This window comes from Trichechus manatus, unplaced genomic scaffold (assembly GCF_000243295.1).
Source record: "Trichechus manatus latirostris isolate Lorelei unplaced genomic scaffold, TriManLat1.0 scaffold00099, whole genome shotgun sequence".
Taxonomy (NCBI): Eukaryota; Metazoa; Chordata; class Mammalia; order Sirenia; family Trichechidae; genus Trichechus; species Trichechus manatus.
The window spans coordinates 8,007,305-8,028,560 of record NW_004444035.1 but is presented as its reverse complement, the minus strand read 5'-3'; the positions used below and the strand labels follow the sequence as shown (position 1 = coordinate 8,028,560).

General features: G+C 36.9%; 1 protein-coding gene across 3 annotated transcripts in view; it reads right to left on the bottom strand.

The window, feature by feature from the left end:
• The window catches only part of SGCZ (sarcoglycan zeta), a 385,242-nt gene that overhangs the window by 186,752 nt on the left and 177,234 nt on the right, over positions 1-21,256 (bottom strand). For 2 of the 3 annotated variants that reach the window (XM_012557395.1, XM_023737235.1), the window contains exon 2: positions 5,882-5,983. The exons of the other annotated variant lie outside the window; for it this stretch is intronic. In XM_012557395.1, coding sequence (XP_012412849.1) covers positions 5,882-5,983 — 102 coding nt within the window. The remainder of the gene's footprint in view (positions 1-5,881; positions 5,984-21,256) is intronic. 3 annotated transcript variants of the gene reach the window in all.

Below are 21,256 nucleotides of genomic sequence, written 5' to 3'. Positions count from 1 at the left end.
GCTCTCAGTTCCAAAAAATTTAAAATAATTCATACTGGGTAATAAGAAAGAAAACCAAACCCGTTACTGTCGAGTTGAGTAAACTCCGACTCATAGTGACCCTATCGGACAGAGTAGAACTGCTCCAGACGGTTTCCAAGGAGTGGCTGGTGGATTTGAACTTCCAACCTTTTGGTCAGCAATCAAGCACTTAACCACTGTGCCACCATTTAATAACACCTCAGACAAGAGAAAACAGTTACACTCAATCTTTCCCTTCTCACCATCAATCTCTTTAGTAAGCAAACAAGCAGCTTGACAGTACTTCTTGTTCCTCAAATTGTAACTGATCAGGGACACAGGAAGCAAGGTAAGGCAAGTGCTTTCAGTTTTAGAATTTAAAAATAATATAGTTTTTATAAAACTAAAGACAAGATAATAACAGAACTGAATAAGATGAAAAAGGAAATTATAGCCATATGGAAAATTATGAGAGTCAAAACACACCATTGTATATAAAATAGATTAATTAGAAACCGCGAAATTCATAAGGCTGAAAGATGAATGGTACGGAAATAAACGAATGAAAAATAGTGAGAGTTACCTCTACTTAGGAGAAAACTTTAAAGAGTTTAAAATAGTTGGGTAAATTATGATAACGGTAGAGGACAAAGATGATTCCACATAAGAATTATTGCTTTCTCTGACATAAAGAACTCAACAAATGCAACTGAATGCTATTGAGTATTCAAATAGAGAAAAATTTTCCTGACATGAAGAACAAAGGGAACTAGCAAAAAACGTATCAGGAACCCAAGCAAAACATTCGTGTGATTAACAGGAGAAAAATACCATACTGCCTTCAGACTTTTTATGCCAATATTCAGTGCGAGAATTTAATAAAGCAGTAAGTTCATAGCTCTGAGGAAAAGAAAGGGTAAATAATCCGGATTATCCCAGAAAAGCATAAAGGCAATAGGTAGGCACTTAAGCACGAAGTATTTAGAGGATTAAAAAAAAAATCACAACAACAATAATTAATTAACAATGAAATACAAGTAAGCAAGGAATGATTTTGAAAAATGAACTCAGGAATGGAGAATACATAATAAATAAGACGGGTGATGAGCACTTCAGTCATCTATGTGGGGAAGTAAGACCAAAGTCCTGTGTCAATTACATTTGCAGGATAGCATGTAAATATTACGAACTCTGACCAAGTTAAAAATATATAATTACCAAAACACTGAAAATGGAGAGGGGAGAGGACAAACTGGAGAAGATCTAATCACCTCAAACTGCACTGTAGGTAGTTAAGGAACACGTGTGAAATTAAAACATGAAGTTAATGCATCCGGACTCTTAATGGTAATCGTAATCTTTTTTTTTTCCCTAATCACAGAGAAAAAAAACATTCTCGTGCTGAAGAAATATTTAACTTCAGCAATTCCTTCAATTTTATCTCAGATTATTTTTTCTTTCTATTAAAATATGTATAATACATAATTATGAATACCTTGTCTATGTCTTCTTATTTATCCTTTTCTATGTGCAGATGTATAATTATTTATCTAAGATGATGTTCACCAATTGTTAACAGGGTTTTTTTCTGAACATTGAGAATAAGAGCTGAACAACTGTTAGTAAACAAGAACTGAGTTAATATCACAGCTGTAAAGCCAATGAAATGACTGAAGAAGACAGAGGGGTGGGGGCTCAGAAACATTTCTGCTAATATATGAGTCCTAAGAACTCAAGACTGCTTTGCTTTGCTGTGCAGTTAGTGGAACTGGAATTATTTAGTAGTAGTTCCCCTGGCACATAATCAGTGGGGGGCACTGCAATAGATGGAAGTAGTGATGGTAACTAATGGTCCCGAAACAAGGGTGGGGGGAGAGGCAGAGAGAAACAAGGCTGTTCCACTAGTCTCAGATGAAGTTGAGTGATGATACTTGAAGTGGTTCTGGAGAACTGTCTGATGAAATGTAAGTAATTTAACCACATTAGTACCCTGAACCCATGGAACCTTGAAAACATACTCCAATTATGTTTAAAAAAAAAAGCCTCGAGATTACACGTCCTAGTTTCCTGGTATTTCAAAGACTTTGTCCTCATGTCAACTATATGCCTTAAAGACTGTTTCAGAATAAACTATCGTTTATGTAAGGTCATCCCAAATCCCACATCCTTAGTGTTACTCCTTTCTGAAGAAAACTATCCATTTAACCTAATAAATGCTAAGTGACTAATTATTCCTGAAGAAAATGTGCGTTTTAAAAGATGCATTGAATTCTAAAAATATTTCCAGGATAGAATAATTTTTTTCTATGTACTGTTTTGATGGACCATTTAGGAAAAAAAAAAAAATTTTTTTTTTTGAAAAGCATGAAGAATAAAGCAAGTTGCTATGGATAATAATGCCAAAATCAAACCCACTGCCGTTGAGTCCATTCAGTTAGCAGCCCTTGTGGTGCAGTGGTTAAGCACTCGACTGCGAACTGAAAGGCCAGCCACTCAGACCCACCAGCCACTCTGCAGGAGAAAGATGTGGCAGTCTTCTTCCATAAAAATTTACAGCCTTGGAAACCCTATGGGGCAGTTCTGCTTTGTCCTATAGGGTCACTGAGTCAGAATCAACTTGACGGCAATGGGTTTTAGTTTTAAATATCTATATACTGAATCCTTTTATACGTACTGCATATCTTAGTATAAGCATCTTTAGCGAAAAATCGGTTAAGTTCACTGGTCTGCTGTACACAAGCGCATAATTGTTTTTCACTCATTTACTTCATGTCAACATCTCCCATGTATCAAATACCTAATACTGAGTATATTCACCTGCAGTATTGCTATGTTCATTTCAAATATCTGCTTAAAATTAAATCATTATATTAATCTAACGCCATTATTACTGAAATCGTTTCAGCAACCACCTCATCTGGTTATACAGAATTCTTGCAGGACGGGGAAAACCAGTTGTAGTTCAGTCAGTTCTGACTCACGGGGACTCCACGTGTGTCAGAGTAGAACTGTACTCCATAGGGTTATCAACAGCTGATTTTTCAGAAATAGATCACCAGATCTTTTTGGGAGGTGTAGCTGGGCAGTTGCAACACTTTCAGTTCCCAGCCAAACATATTATCTGTTTGCACTCCCAGCGTCTCCTGGAGGAGGGAGAACAGTGCTTTGCTTAGCTTGCCAAGCATATCCAGCCCATTGTATATGCAGGTCATTTGAGTTAGGTGACTAGGCTTGTGTGGCCATGGGCATGTTTTGCCCAATAGATATCTCTGTGTTACCTCCCCCTGTGTAGTATTAAATATCTACATAATGAGAAAATTACTTTAAATAAGAATATTATTTATTTCAATGTAGAATACTAGCTAAATATAAAGACGGCAACCCACTGGTTTTAAAGCAGAAAAAAATAAAAATATAAACAAATATAAAATTGTTTGTAAACTGTTATTATTTTTCTCAGCTTAATTGAAACTTCATGAGTACCTTTTGAATTTAATGTAGCTTCCCTTACCTTGGAACTATAGGGACTTCAGAATTTTATTATGAAAAAAGCACTTAAATGTATGAAAATGTGTGGAAAGAATTAAATGCACAACAACATTATTTTAAAAATAAAAAATTCACTTCTACTAATGTTTATTTTACTAAAATTTTTGTATTCTCTTAATCTTAAGAATTAAGGATTTTGATAAGTTTCTGTCCAATTCACTTTATTAATGAGTAAACTAAGGCTCAAGGAAAGTGTGGCTGGCTTTTTGAAACAGTGGGTAGACTTCATGGCAGAGAATAAACAACGGCACACATTCCTAATGTGGGAACTGCTAATAATATATATATATATTTCTCTTTTATTTCAAATATTTATTTTTGTGGTGTGTAGAGAAATTGCCCAAGGAGTAAATGAGCCTTCTTCTATTTATTTTCTCAAACCACACTTCCTGTCTGACTGCAGATAGAACATGACCCACTTGCCTATGTTTTGTTGGGTTTCCTAGGTACAGGGTGGCATACAATATTGAGAGCAGATGTGAAAAGGACAAGTGACAGGACTGGGGATGTGAAAGGGGGATACAGATTCCAATCAATACAGTAGATTCTGGAAATGCTTGTGAACTTGAGGTAAACTTTTCCAGGGATAAATGTCAGGAAACCCAACTGCCACCAGCTTACACTTTAATGCTGTAAAATCAACGGACTCTTCCTAACTCGGTCCATAGATGGAGAAAACATGCAATCCCAGTTTCCCAGGAGGATAGTAGTTCACATTTGTTTTTACACTCCCCAAAATGACCCAGCTGGGAAGATGAATTCTTGATGTGTCTGCTGACACGTGACTTCTCAATCCTTCTCTAAGTTTTGTTCCCAAATGGCCACTGCAAATTGGTCTAAATGACTCTGAATATAAATCACGCTTGCTGTCCTTGAACTTATCAATAGGAGGCGTTGTCAATGAGTTTCCTGCCTATGATTTAGTCTGACCTTGTTCCTATGTTAAACGATTTTCTAATTTCTGTGTATCAGTTTCCATTTCTTCAAATGTTAAATTGTTTTATAGTGTGAAGCTATGAAGAGTTCAGTAAATAACTATGGGTGGTGGCGACGTCCAATAACAGGAGAGACACAAATATGTGTAAGCATGTTATTTTTTTCAAATTTCATTACAAAAAAAAAAAAGAAGAAAACAATTGGGCAAACCATTTAAGTTTAATCATTTCTTAAGTTTAATTATGTAAGAAAGCCAGATGCTCAAGCACGTCTGTTGTGTTACTTGTCTAACCAAAATCAAAGAAGTGAAGTAGTCTGAATGTAAAATATTCAGGACCCAGGGTAGCAGCCAATAGAGTATATTAAAGAGGCTCTGCCATTTCAAACATTAAAAAATAAAATTTAAAATTAGTATAATTATTCCAATTAAAAGTTTTCAGAAAAAAAGTCCTCTGTTCTGTTTTCATTTTTATATTTAAGGTGAAAAAAATCATTTTGAAAAAAAATTATTCTAATTGTGACTTACTATGCAAACATTTGCTAATGTATTGGCAATACTAAAAGCATTATTTTAGTCTAAGGTAGATATCCATATTTATGAAATAAAGCTGAATATTTTTCATATTTTATAGAATAATAAGCTTTTCATTATTTCTGTCTCAGTAAATTTATTTCTACACATATGCACATATCCCAGGAGGATACTTCATGGATTTGAAAGCCTGTATTAAGATTCTGATGTACCCAGGAATAGTTACTACCTCCGAAGAAGTAACACACTTAAGCTAAAATGAACAATGACTGGTATAGTATTCCAAGCTATAATAATTTTTAACATGCTGTTAAGTGATAAAACACAGGGAGCACATGCACACACATTTGAAGAATAAATATTCTGGTTTGTTTTGAATAAAATATAGCCAGAAAGAAATTTAATTTCTAAATTAAAATGCTTTGGCATCTTGTGTAGATAATGCATGTCCATTAAAGTTGAACAGATGTATAGTATGTTGGATGAAAATCATTTATTTAGTTCAATGCATCTTGCAAAAATTACTCAAGATGCATCAAATGCCCCTTTGGAATTGCTGTGTGTATTTTTAACTGTCAGTGAAAATAGGAGGGGCAACATTTATAGACAACCAAAAAAGAAAGAAAGAGAGAAAGAAAAAGCTCTGCAGTTTAACTCAAAATAATTCTTTTATTGGTCTATTTGAAGCTAACCTTCTTCACTAGTTCTTCAGTTGTTTCACTGTTTTGATTTTTTCAAATAGATCTTTAGCCTCAGGAAACTAAATACGTACTCAGGAGATAAGGGGATTCTAGTCTCCTATTTCAAGCTAAAACATGACCTCTATATTATCTTTTACAGTAAGCCAAAGCCAGTATCACATACCTTTCGGGAATGAATTTCTTTCACATACAATGGAAGTAGAAACTCAGATATACCTTCAAGTCGGATGCCCTTCTCGGTGACTCTCAGATTTCCCATACCATCCTATAAGCAATGAAATATAATTCACTTTTAGGTTATTTAGAGGATGAATATCTGGCCATAATTTTCTTCGGCCTAAGGTGAGAAAACAGTTAGCTCAAATTATTGGTGACATAAGGAAAATGAGGGATCGAGTCTACTTAATGAATGATTGTAGCAGTTTTGTGCATAGAGAGGACTCTGTTTAAAACGGACAGGAAAAGAGGGTTAGAAGGGACCTGCTGTCTCCTCCCAGCTCCATCAGAGACCAGGATTTCTCCAGGAATAAATTCCTTCATTTCCTCACGCATCAGTCAGTTTCAGTATCGTTTAGGGTTAATGATACTTGCTACCTGAGTATGGGAAAAACTCTGTTGCAGAGAGACCTAGTAACATTTTTACCTTATGGTTATATAAATATGCCTATACCATTCAAAGTCGCTTTTGTACAAAAAATTCAGTAAATAAATAACGATCGACCGGTGTAAATAAATATGATGCTCTAGTATTCAAATTATGAGTAAAACACATCTCGTATGCATAAAAAAAGAAAAAAGACAATCTAGGAGAAGGGTATAGGAAGCACACGAATAAAATAAATAAAAAGTAATAACAGTGTTATTGTGAATTAAAGATTTCACATCTGGTAAGAGAGTAAACCATTTCTCATGGTAGAGATGGGATAGGATAAAAGCCTTAATAATATAGGTGGTGTTTCAACACGTGAGGTTCATGGAGGGTAAAACAAAAAGAACATGCTGGTAACCTTTAGGAAATACCATGCCATTTAGTCTGGCTGAGGTTGGGGTTCCTATATTGGAATAACTGGGAATATATTTTGGAGTCAGAGAAAGCAGAGTTATTAACTCCAAGTGAAGGAGTCTGTACTTAATTCAGACTCCAAGAGAAGAGGCATAAAAATTCTTGAATAGCTCATTGATTGAAAATGATGGTAGTTAAGCTTTAAGAAGGTTTTATCAGGCAGAATTATCCTGTAGGAACCTGCAGAGTATCCGTAAGAATAAAAAACAACTTGGAAATAAGTGAGACATGTAGGGTGGAAGAACAGCATACAGATTCGATGGTTAATTTTATCTTGCTGTTGTTGGTAGGTGCCATCCAGTCAGTCCGACTCATAGCGACCCTACGTACAACAGAGTGAAATTTTATCTAGAGGCTGAAAGGAAGGCATTTAAGACTATCCAAGGCTTCAGTGTCCTTGACTGGCCATATATAGCCACAACTATCGTAAATAAGGAAATGAGGTGATTTTTAAAACAGAAATTGTGAAATTTGGAGGCTAAATGCAAAAATAAGTTCAGCTTTGGACTTTCCAATTTGGAAATGTCATTGCAAAATTCAGACATACAGCCATACTCATAGAAAATGGGAGGGGCATGGCAGTTACTTAAGGTGTACTTGAATTTGCTGTGTGGCAGCAAGTCCAGTGTGGAAAGATGTATACAAGACCAAGGTGAAACTCAGGATAATGACTAGGTCTGTGGAGTAGGAAGAGCTACTTTAAACATTCGTGGCAGCTATGACAAGTCTAAAAGGAAGGTAAAAAGAATGTGATGATCTTGCCCTCTACCCACCTGCTGCCTCACCCTAAAAGGAAGCCAAAGAGGTACTATAATATGATAAAACTACCAATAAAAGATGATTGCTGAAAAAAATTCTGGAGAAAGCAATAATAAAAAAGATTTTGTGTAAGAATTGAAGGACTTTTTTTCTTTTAAACCAGAGAAGAACAAAGTGGCCACCAAGAGGATGAAATATTTTGAGTTGGTGAAGAGGAGAAATTCAGGAAGTTTAACTTGGAGGTCTCAGTCTTCTCAGGAAGGGAGAAAGAAATGGATACAGGTTGAATTAAAATTGGTATGAGGTAAAGGAATTACCTTCTTGAGGCAAGTGAAGAACCTTTTAGCTGACATCAGAAATGTATAGTAAAGAGCCAACTAAAGCTAAATAAGTAAAAATGAAAATTTTCAAGCAACGCTGAAGACTTATTCTGATGAGCAAACATGCCTATTTTGTTATGGTGATCACATACCGTGGTTTTTCTGCTACAGTTCTCTGATTTAGGTATTAAATTTAGAGCCAGTTAGTGGTTCTAATTAGTGTGGTTTTGAAATGTTATACTCACCTAGGAACAGAAACAGGCAGAATTTACCCCAAGAGAGACTCATAACTGAGGATCTTCTGGGCAGGTATGGCAGACAGTCAAAAGGATGCAGTGTTCTCAAGTAGCGAGAAATGACGCCTCTCAAATGGCTCACCATTATTTTCCTGATTGAGTGGAGAGCTAGAACTACACTATCAGACTGGAAAAACAGGACAGGGTCAAAGAATTGCAACTGATGACAAATTAAGGATTCAGTTCATTCGGAGTCAATAAATATGAGAAATGATAAGAGGTTTCTATGGTCAGAAAATGGGACTTCATATTTCAGATCTTAAAAGTGAGAGAATCTCCAGATATGACAAGGGCTAAAGAACTCCCCAAGCAATGGTGGCAGAGACATAATTCCCTGGCATTCGGAAATGCAAGAATATTTGGATATATAAAGTCACCCAAACCAAAAACCAAACCCGTCGCCGTCAAGTCGATTCTGACTCACAGAAACCATATAGGACAGAGTAGAACTGCCTCACAGGGTTTCCAAGGAAAGGCTGGTGGATTCGAACTGCTGACTCTTTTGTTAACAGCTGAGCTCTTAACCACTGTGCCACCAGGGCTCCGTATAAAGTGACACATGGCTTTAAAAATTTATTTCTCTCTGAAGGATTTTCATAACTAAATTTCACACAGGGACTGCCCATGTGTATTCTCAAATGACTGCCCGTAGGAAGTATCCTGAAATGCTTCGCAGGAGTTGCTATGGAAGCACCTAATGTTAGAATATCTTAGGGCAATAGAATCAAGTTCTATCACAAAAGTCATTCTCATCTCAATACTAATGTAAAAACATTTTGAGAAGAAGACTAAAAATAAGAAAACTACGCATAGAAAGTTCATTTAAAATACTCCTTAAGAGAAATATGATTGTCAGAGTAACGAGCATAGAATTGTAAATTTTAATTGAATGTGACCATTAAATAATATAGAATATATGATGTATGATTAATTATTAAATCACTTTTCAAAGAAAGTTGAAGGGATGTATCAGATACATTAGAGTTAAATACAGATTTTAGACATTTTTTTCTCATTAGGTTAGAACCAATAATAAATTTATTCCAAGTGGCAATCAGCATTATAAGTTTCAAAAGAATCGTTAGAAAGGTGAATAAAAGTGTTTTCATGACTTTGATTATCTAATAATATTACTCACTGTACATTTCAATTTGCACAAGAAAATGACCTTGAGAATTTAAAGAAAAATTGGAGACTAGCATGGTGGTTATTAGTGGGACCTTGGCAATTAAATATTTTCAATAAAGTAAAACAAAAACACGTGGTAAAATGGAAATATTGCAATTTGTAAACACAATTACAAATCACTTAAATCTCCTTTTGCTATGCATTCTTTAATGTATGCTAAATGAATAAAATAAGCATGTTTAATTTCAACTCTTAAATTAAAGAAGAGAAGGTTCTTTTGAAAACATGTAAGCATTTTCTTTTTCTTCTTAGACTCATGTTATTCATACCGCAAAATGAGCTGTTTTTTTTTTCTCCAAGCATAAAAGAGAGAACAAACAAAACATAAGTTGACAGCCTGCTTTATGTGTGCGATTTTACTATGCTGTTTGCTGTAAGCCTGCAACATATTTTCATTTTAATTGGCCTTCCTTATTCCTGCTGATTATTGAAAATAAACTCTGCAGTGAGAACAATTGATAGACCTAGTGAGGTTGACCTCTAATTGAACTTGTATGGAAACATCTCTAGAGATTGTTGTTAATAATATAACTTTTATCATGGAGAACATAATTTATTACCTTTGTTCTTAGCTAATAGTTGTTCAAAATTTTTATAATTTATATATATATATATATAAGATTGGCAGATGTATAAGACAATGTTTTAAATATATTAACATATTAAATATAATAAATATTGTACATTTTGTCTTATTTTTATTGGAGTCCTTTTAACCATGTGAACGATTTGTAAAAAGCATAATAAATTCAATTTTTTTCCAAATTTTCCTGTACTTCTAATGCAATTCCTTCATAAATACGTCCTTCTCATTCTATTTCATGTTTCACTAGCCTCAGAGAACACATGCAACCGCTTAATAATATAACCATGCAGAATGAAAATATGCAGAAACAAAATGAAACCAAAAATTTTAGGTATATTAATCTGACAAGGCAGATAGAATCCCAATTCTACGGCACACGGAGGAAAAATGAATCCCTTCAGTTAATCCAAGGAGACGAGAAATAAAGGACCAAGCAAAAAAATACCCCGTACCTTGACATATAAATGACAAATATACAAAATTTCAAGTTATGAAGTGTACAAATAAAAAAATATGTATATTTAAGAAGAAGCCACATAAAATAGCAGAGAATATATCGCAACAACTCAGTTTAGTGGAAACATCCAAAATACGTGATAATTTTTTGTTTACTATTTTGGAGAAAAAAAATAATCTTTTCCACATGAAAACTCTTGGAAACATTGTCAGGAAAAAAAAAAATCAGTGTAGCCCCAGACCCATTGCCTTCGAATTGATTCTGACTCATAATACTAATTGCGTGTGAATAATAGTAAATATAGTCCTACATAATGAGACTTTAAATGTGCATGAAGCAATTGCATTGTGCTGCCTTAATCTGAAATTTAGATTACACCCTAAGGACAAGATTGGTGGCTATTGGAGGAAGCAGAGACTTACTGTGGAAGAATGAATACTGCAGAAAAAACAAAGATGCTAAAAAAATCAAGTCATATTTCTTGGTGAGAAATGGAGAGAACTGCAAAGAACCTGAGACATTTTACTTCAGGAAAACAATAAGTAATGAACGAATCAATGCTACACACCTGAGATAATGTGACATGTACATGGGTGGTTAAGGAACATCCATACGACGCAGACGATTAAATACTTGGCTACTAACCAAAAGATCGCAGATCAAACTTATCCGTAGGCACCTCAAAAGAAAGCCCTGGAAACCAGCTTCCAAAAAAATCATAGCTATGAAAACGCAATGGAGTACAGTTCTACTCTGATACACATGGGGTTTCCATGAGTTGGAATTGACTCGACGGCAACTGGTTTTTAACAAGGGTATAAAGCCTGAAGTTTCACTATTGGCATGCCTGCCTTTCCCAAATGTTCTTAATAGTACACCTAAGTTATAATAAATCCAGGGAAAAAACTGTTCCGTGATCACATAAATTTAGGAAAACATTGCGTAGTATATTGCCGTTCAACGAGTCACAATGCATATTATCTTATTAACATCCTGAGAAATCTGCAGTAAAGAAACACATTTACTTTGCCAACCCCGTCACCTAAAGTTTTAAGCGAGTAGAATAATGTCCATTGGAAGACCCTGGAAATACTAATAGAATCACTTATATTTTACAAACTCTGAAGGAAGATCCATTATAAAGGAGGCGTATTGGTTAGCACAGAGGCTCAAATGAAGTGATCAAAGAGTTAAAAGCTACCATACCTCACAAATATTTATTGAAAGCCTACTATGTATAGTGGTGGTCTTGTTAGCTGCCTTCAAGATGGACCTCCAACTCATGGCTACCTTATGCGCAGCAGAATGAAACGCCCCCGTCCTGCACCATCTCCGTGATCAGTTGCAGATGTGACCATCGTAATCCATAGGATTTTCACTGGCTGATTTTCAGAAGTAGATCGCCAGGCCTTTCTTCCTACTCCATTTTAATCTGGAACTTCACTGACACCTGTTCAGCATCACAATAACATGCGAGCCTCCCCTGACAGATGGGTGGTGCCTGTACATGAGGCACATTGGCCAGAGATGAACCCAGATCTCCCACATGGAAGGGGAGACTTCTATCATTGAACTACCACTGCCCCTCTGCTATGAGTAGTGATTTTGTTGTGTGCCATCGAATCGATTCTGACTCATAGTGACCCTATAGGACAAAGCAGAACTGCCCCATAGGGTTTTCTAGGCTGTAATCTCCACGGGATCAGAACGCTAGATCTTTTCTCCTGTGGAGACACTGGATGGGTTTGAATCGCCAACCTTTCAGTTAGCATCTGAGTGCTTAAACATTGCACCACCAAGCTCCCTTTACTATGCGTAGTGCTCGACACGGAATTTTATCTATATTTTTGTTTCCCAGATACCTTTAAATACTGGAGAGAATATGCTGAACACTGCTGTAATTCCGGTCTACTTCATGGGTGTAACATCTTGCTGTTAGGAAGCAGGAAACGTAAGTAGGGCCTCCAACTCTGGTTTTTACATATGATATTCCTCAGTTCCTATAAGCATAAATTAGTTTCTAAAAGACTGATTTCCTCTTGTCTTGAGCAAAATCACTTATCCGTACCTAGAAATGGAGAATGAGACCTTACGGTACAGTTAATCTTATAAAGGTACTACCTCCAGGTAAGGCTTTGTCTAGGAATTTCTTCCAGACACACAAGAGAACATCTTCAGGGTCCACCCTAACTGTGGTACTATGCATTGTGTCTTAGCTGTTATAGCACTAGGGGATCCTGAGCCAAGGATACATCCCCAAAACCCTATGAAATAGATACATTTTCCCCTCGTTTTATTTAAGACAGGAAAAAAAAAGAGGTTGAGTTCTACCCAGTTAGTAAGCTGCTTGCCAGAAGTCCAAGTCCTCTCACTCTTAGCCTAGCTGACAATCCAGTCTGATATAAGCACATACAAAGGAAATTAAATTTATTATAGAACCATATCAAACAAACGAGAAAAAAACAACCAAACCCACTGCCCTCAAGTCAACCCTATAGGACAGAGTACAACTGCTCCATAGGGTTTCCAAGGCTGTGATCTTTACAGAAGTAGACTGCCACATCTTTCTCCCACGGAGTGGCTAGTGGGTTCGAACCGCCAACATTTTGGTTAGCAGCTGAGCGCTTTAACCACTGCACCACCAGGGCTCTTTATGTAACCACATAGGTCTGTTCTAATATTTTTCCCTATTATTCTGAGTCGCTTTGTAGCCCTTCTTCTTTCTTAATATTTTCGTCTTTTTTTTTTTTCCTTTAATTTCCTCCTTTACGCTGACTTCATTTGCCAGCACATACTTCTCATTTGGCTCATCATATTCTGAAAAAGAAAGTGCTGTTAAGAGAAAACTCTTGTTCAGAAAAATTATAAACCGTTCTCTGAAAATGTATCCTTCCGAACATAGTATTGATATTTTTACAGTTCCCAACCATTTAAAAGTAATATCAAAGACACCTTTTCTGGAAATAAAATTTCACCATTTCACATTCTTCATAGGAACTGCTTTGGAATTACCCTCCTCATCAAAGTAAGTCTTGCTTGTGTAGGTGTGTGTATGTGCGTGTGTGGTGTGTGTGTATGTGTGTTTATTGAGAAGAGGTACGTTGGACAGCAGGAGTAGGTAAGACTACTGATTTTAAAATTTTACCTATCCTACTGGGCTGGAACTGAGGGAATATTAGGTGAACGTCACTACAGAAAGGACAGAAACCCCACGCAGACACAGATGAACAAGTTGATTCTCTCTGTGGGACTTGGCAGCAGGGCTTCTGAGAAAACTTTTCTGAGTTTGGGTTGCCTTATGGTTCACAAAACTTGACTATTACCATGACTATCGGGCATGTGCTGTCTAAGTTTATAAAGCTGTAACATTTCGACTCTTAGACTGAAGGATTCTCCTGGGTTTTAAAGCCTGAAGATCCTCTCACATCAAGGAGAGCTTTTATGCAGAAATGTAACGGGTCACCTCGCATCTGACTCTCGAAAGAGCTTATAAGCTTCCTTGAAGGATACCGTAGACATCCATCTATAGATGTCCATCCTTACATTTTGAAAATTTTATTTTTCTATAATGGGTAGTCTAGCACCACTTCTTTAATATAAGTGTCATTACAGATACCAGAAACCATCTGTTTGGGAAATATGTAAATGAGATTTTTCTTTATTTTTCACCATTTTACTTGATTAAGTTCCAAATAGTATCCTGTCCAAGTATTTTTGTGTATCCAAACCAAAGCCATACATCACCCCGTCATGATGTTCTTCTTGTGGGAACTGCCTTCTCTCCTCTCCTCCAACCCCTTCTCAACAATATGGTTCCCACAGAAACTGCCTTTTTATTACTTGGTTCTTCCAAGCTGATCATAGATGATTCAAGCAACAGTCAATAATTAATGTCAGGTCAAGTCAATGAGATACTTTTCCTAGTATACCTTGAACTCAAAATTAAGAAAACAACAACGAATTAAGCAATCTCCCTTTGGATGTACAACTGGGAGCTATTGGCATACTTTAACCCATTCGTTATTACATTTTTCTCCTTTTTTTTTTTTTGATGGCATATGTTTTCAGTATTGGAATGCATGTTTACTAACTGAGTGTGTTAAAATTTTTGGTTGGTAATATGGATTTTGAGGAATGTGATCTAGTAATACAATCCGCCAATAAGGCTAGCGGCACTGTGGCACCACCTATCCATGGCATGGCGGTATGCCCATGGGAACTAGAGATATAATTTATTGAGGGTGTTTTTCCATTAGGTTACATTAGGAAACTCTGGTTTTCCAAATATGACACAGAAAAGAAAAAAAACCCATCTAGGCTCCCTAACTATCATACAGGAAAGCCATAATTATGCTTGCAAACCTTATCTCACAGAAATAAAGGAAAAAAAGGGCAAAGTTTACAAAACTAATACATCCAGGAAGCATCATCTAATAGAATGCTCAACCTACATAACAATGAGGCTCCAACTCCAGTCTGCTGAGCGTCATGCGTTTCAAAAGGGACCCACCTGGATGTTAAAGGTATTAAAAGGAATAGCGCCTTACCTCTGAGGTTTAGAGACATAAAAGGAGGTTAGAATACTGTTTATGCCAATGGTAATGAAAGGGTTAAGCCATGTAGAGAAGACAGTATGCAGTGAGAGGGAATAAAGCCACTAAGAGCACAGGGGAGGGGCAGGAAGGAGGCTAGGTCTAGTCGGCAGTGCATTCTTATTTCTAGTCCTCCCAGAGGCCCAGGATCTTGACTACCTTCCCAGATTAATGTTTTTCCCCTACACTTTCGTAAGCTTTATGATGTCACGAATACTTTCTTTTTTGTCTGTTTACTTATTTTGTATGAGAACAATTGCATCCATTCTACAAAACTGCTGAGTCTACTGGTTCATACTTCTTGGTGACCTCATCCGCTACTGGGCTAACGTTCTTTTAGTTCAAACAAGCTCTTGCAATAGGAATTTTGCAAACATTTTTCCCTCTCTCCATCCCTTTTCTTCCTTCATTTGCTTATCTAGTTCTCCACCTTTGGATAGTAATTTAAACATATGATGGAGGCATCTTCACAGACAAGCGTGTGACTCTCTTTTCTATGAGCCACAAGCACCACTCATATCTCCTTCATGAGCCTGTACCAGCTTTTCAAATAATGTTAATAATGTTACTTTAATTTTTTGTGAAAATATACACAGCAAAGGATACACCATTTCAACAAATTCTACATAAACAATTCACTGATTGACATTGTTCACATTCTTCAAGTTTTGTAAGCATTCTACCCCTTTCCAAATTATTCCACCACCAAGGTATAGGCACTCCCCTTAAGCTTCTCATCTAAACTTTTGAAATGCTGTTGTCAATTTGCTCTCACATAGATAAATCTTTGAAAGAGCACAATGCTCAAGGCAGACATACTTTACTAAGTAAGGTAAATGTTGTTTGGTTCAAAGCGGACTTCTGGGAAAAGTTTTGGTTTGAGGTTTACAGTTTAAAGATTATCTCAGGGTAATAGTTTCAGGTGTTTATCCAGCCACAGTGGCTCCAGAAGGCCTGGACTCCATTGAGAATTTGAAATTCTGTTCCATTTGTGCACTTTTGGGTTAATATTTGATTACATTCAACATCAGATTATAAGAGTATTGTGGGAAGGTAATATATTTTTCTTATCAATGACTCAAAATTTATTTATTTTTTTTAATTTTTTGTTTATTGTGCTTTAAGTGAAAGTTTATGATTCAAGTTAGTCTCTCATACAAAAATTTATACATACATTGTTATGTGACCCTAGTTGCTCTCCCTGTACTGTGACATCACACTCCTTCCCACCCAGGATTTCTCATGTCCATCCAACCAGCTCCTGACCCTCTCTGGCCTCTCATCTCACCTCCGGACAGGGGCTGCCCTGTCTCATGTATCTACTTGGGCTAAGAAGCACACTCTTCACCAATTTTATGTCCCATAGTCCAGTCTAATCTTTGTCTGAAGAGTTAGCTTTGGGAATGGTTTTACTTTTGGGCTAACAGAGAGACCAGGAGTCATGTCTTCTGGGGTCCCTCCAGTCTCAGTCAAACCATTAAGCATAGTCTTTTTACTTGAATTTGAGTTCTGCACCCCACTTTTCTCCTGCTCCATCAGAGACTCTGTTGTGTTCCCTGTCAGGGCAGTCATTGGTGGTAGCCAGTCACCTTCTAGTTCTTCTGATCTCAGGATAATGAAGTCTCTGGTTTATGTGGCCCTTTCTCTCTCTTGGGCTAATACTTCCCTTGTGTCTTTGGTGTTCTTAATTCTCCTTTGCTCTAGGTGGTTTGGGACAAATTGATGCATCTTAGATGGCCACTCACTAACTTTTAAGGCCCCAGACGCCACTCACCAAAGTGGGATGCAGAACATTTTCTTAAAAAAACTTTGTTATGCCAGTTGACCTAGATGTCCCCCAAAATCATGGTTCCCCAGACCCTTGCCCCTGCTACTCTGTCCCGCAAAGTGTTTCATTGTATTCAGGAAACTTCTTAGATTTGGTGTAGTCCAGTTGTGCTGATTTCCCCTATAGTGTGTGCTGTCCTTCCCTTCCTAAAATAATTCTTATTCACTGTCTAGTTAGTGAATACCCCTCCCTTCCTCTCCTCCCTCATAACCATCAAAAAATGTTTTCTTCTGTGTTTAAATCTTTTCTTGAGTTCTTATAATAGTGGTGTTGTACAATATTTGCCCTTTTGCGACTGACTAAGTTCACTCAGCATAATGCCTTCCAGATTCCTCCATGTTAATAAGATGTTTCACGGCTTCATCGTTGTTCTTTACCGTTGCATAATATTCCATTGTGTGGATATACCATAATTTGTTTATCCATTCATCCGTTGATGGGCACCTAGGTGGCTTCCATCATTTTGCTATTGTGAACAGTGCTGCAATGAACATGGGTGTGCATATATCTATGCATGTGATGGCTCTCATTTCTCTAGGATATATTCCAAGGAGCAGGATTGCAGATCGTATGGTACTTCTATTTCTAGCTTTTTAAGGAAGTGCCAAGTCAAATTCCAAAGTGGTTGTACCATTTTACATTCCTACCAACAGTGTATAAGTGTTCCAGTTTCTCAACAACCTCTCCAACATTTATTATTTGGTGTTTTTTGGATTAATGCTAACCTTGTTGGGGTAAGATGGTATCTCATTGTAGTTTTGATTAACAAATTTATTCTTATAACCATATTTTTACAGCCCAGATTTATCTTTTGAATTCCAGACAAAGGCATTCAATTGCCCACTACCAAACAGGCATGTCCCAAACAAAAGTGGTAATCTCCCAACCTGAACAGCTTATTTGGCTGTGCACTTTATCTCAAGGAATTTTTACCATCCATATTTGACAGAAACTTGTATAACACCGTCTACCCCTGAGTCCTAATTCTCAGTCACCAAGTCCTCTCCATTCGTCTTCGCTTTCTCTACTTACCTTTGTTCTGGAATTGATTCTAGCACTCTGCAATGTACTGTCCAAATAGTCCTTAAATGAAAGACCTTTTGGTCCAAATGCTGGAAGGTGCTATGAGTAGCCAGTCTTTAGAGGTCAGTGCCTTCAGGGATTGTCATATTCCCTGAAACTTCTGAGCCTGCAGAAGTAGGCCACCCCTTCCAATTTAAGGCTGATACTCCCATTTGACGAGAGACATGTGGAAGCCTTTTTCCACAAATGTCAAACTGCTCCCTCTACCCTCAGTCTTCCCTCACCAACTCCCTTGGCCACTAGCCTTATAACTAAACCTCAGCTGCAGCATAAATCAGCTGGGTATGCATTAGGCCTGATAAAAAGAAAGAGACTATACCTCAAAGGAGCAGGAAGACCTCGCCGGCATGTACCAGCAGGAGGAGAGACGGTTGACGTGGGATGGTTTCAGAGAATGCTTGATTAAGGTAACCAGCATAAGGCTTGATAAGAGGAGACTTCATTGACTTTTGAGCACCATACTGGAATACAGAATTTAAATCTGGGAAAGGCTTTAGGAGATGGTACAAATTTGTTGCTAAAATGGCTCCCAGAAGTATGGGAAAAGCAATGACCCATGTTGTTAGCTGTTGTTGAATCAGCTCCTGACTCATGGCCACCATATGAACAACAGGATCAGGACATTGTGATCCACTGGGTTTTCACTGGCTGATTTTTTGGAAGTAGATCACCAGGCCTTTCTTCCTGGTCTGTCTTAGTCTGTAAGCTCCACTGCAACTTGTTAGCATTATAGCAACACACAAGAGTCCACTGAAAATGGGTGGTGGCTGCAACTGAGGTACACAGGTCCATTCTAAGTGACGTTAAAGTACCAGAATTGTCATGGCATATGGTGGAAGAAGGGATTAAAAGTGACAATGAAGTAGATATGCTGAAGTGGTTAAATTATGTAAGGTCAGAAACCCACCAGGTAATTATGATCTATGGGAATACCAAAATGATATACCAATTACCAAGGCCATAATCAATTACATGAGGTTCAGTGGTTGCTCCCCTCTGTAGACCTAGCCTGATGGTATAAAAGACCATTACAGAGCTACGCTCATCATAGCAAAGGGACCCTGAATCCACAGAGAGCGAGTGGTAACAAATCAATAGCAACCAGCTGAACACAATTACAGTAATGAACAAATAAGGTCAGAAAGACAGCCAGGGACGCAACCCACAGAAAGGTATGGAGATGGCAAATAAGTCTTGGTGTCCCTACAGGCAAAAACGATGATTAAGCAAAACGAGTACCATTCACTCTGTACTGTCAAAACTAATCAAGGATAGATGGTTAGGAGGGTGAGGGCAGTTGCACCATTAACAAATCATAGCTCCTTGCTCAAATTTGGGCCTGAGCCAGTTTTTCAGCCCTGAACCCACTGACCTCCCTGGCCAAATGTTGACAGTAAATGGACATTCGCAGCTAGAAGCATGGTAAACATGAGCTCAGTCCCCTCAGAGTTGAGGATCTGGGTCATGCCACCAGCTAAGCCACCAAGTGCAGTGAAAGTCAGATCCCGCTTTAATGGAGGACGTGCCCTATACATTCCACGTACATTGTTCTCAGCTTTACTCTAGGAAACCTACCTGCTTTTTATCCTAAATATTGATAAATAGTGACATAAAACTTCTACTACAGTATTTTGATATCTTTGAGAGTGAAAAAAATATCTAAATTGGATTAGGATATAAGCATTATATATAATTCAGGGGAAAAAAACATATCATTTGAATTTGTATTTTTTTCATTTGAGTTGGATGATTTAGAAAAATTCTAACGTCAAAAAACAGTGAAAAAGACCTGTCCAGGTTAATACATTGACAATTTTAAGTGATACAGTTATATGATTTATTTAGTGTGAAATATTTTTAAAATAGGCATATTCCAAAACACATGTAAAAATAAAGCTGTAATTTATCTCCCTTTAAAATATAATATCACATGGAAAGTTGTCCTCAAGCAATTTTGGATTATAAGGTAAGATTAATTTAAGTTTACACATGAAATAATATACTGAACACACTTTAATATATTCAGTAATCTAAGTGGGTAATGATCTAAGGAAAAATAACCTTTTATCCTCCTCTTTTATCTGTACATATGTATATGCATATACATAAGCACAATAGTTAAAATAATATGTATACCCTTTGCCATCGAGTCAATTCCGACTCATAGCGATCCTATAGGACAGAATAGAACTGCCCCATAGAGTTTCCAAGGAGTGGCTGGTGGATTTTAACTGATGATCTTCTGGTTAGCAGCCAAGGTCTTAACCACTGTGCCACGAGGGCTCCAAAAACAATATGTATATACACATTGTATATGTATATAATGCATACATTTTTTTTTAACTAAGAAGAACGTGAAAACGTTTAAACTGCTTCCCTTTTCATTCCCCTTTCATTCTGTAAACATTTCAATAAAAAGTTATTGTTGAAGACAAGAATTTTTGCTAACATCTTTAAATAAGTCTTCCATTAGGGTAAGTTCCTTAATTTTCATAATAAAATGCTTATCCTACCACCTCTGCAACAAAACTAATGTAGCTGTCCTTAATCAGTCATAGAGACTATTAGCCCTAGTTCCTTGCCAGAGGCTGTATTTTCCTGTCAATGTTCCAGCCGAGAGAGATTATATTCTTTTAAGAACCAGAAAACCAAACCCGCTGTCATCAAGTCGATTCCGACTCATAGTGACCCTATAGGACAAAGTAGAACTTCTCCAGAGAGTTTCCAAGACCGTAATCTTTATGGAAGCAGACTGTCACATCTTTCTTCAGCGGAGCAGCTGGAGGATTCAAGCTGTTGCACCACCAGGGCTCTTCTGTTAAGAAACATATTTTAAGAGAAAAATGCCCCATTTCTTTAGAAGTCTACATTCTAGCATTTGGTAGAGTCTGGCAGCAGATAGACTCCATACTGAGATAACATGAGATTGTTCTCTGGCCGAATTCTTGCACTGAAGTGAACTTGAATTCAAAGCCTTAGCTTTTAGTGAGGGTTCTGACAGTAACCAGCCCTTCAAATTCTTCTTAAATGACTATAAAACTGTCGTTAAGAATATTTTCCATTTTATTGCTCATTGTTCTCCATATATCAGAATTTTTTTTTTTAGGAACTTAGTAATAGGAAAAAATTTGTGTTCTTCAGGGAATTGTTGTGATTTTTCCTTTCTCATATATATTTGAATATTTACTACATTTTTCCTAGCCTTCTAGTTGACCAAGTTTAGCTTTTGTATTTAGTCATAAAAATACCTTGGTCTCCATTTTTCATTTTTTTCTCCTACACTTTTAATTTTCTATTTGACCAATCCAAGTACAGATGCTTTATAAAATGTTATTTTATATATATATATAATATATATATATAATA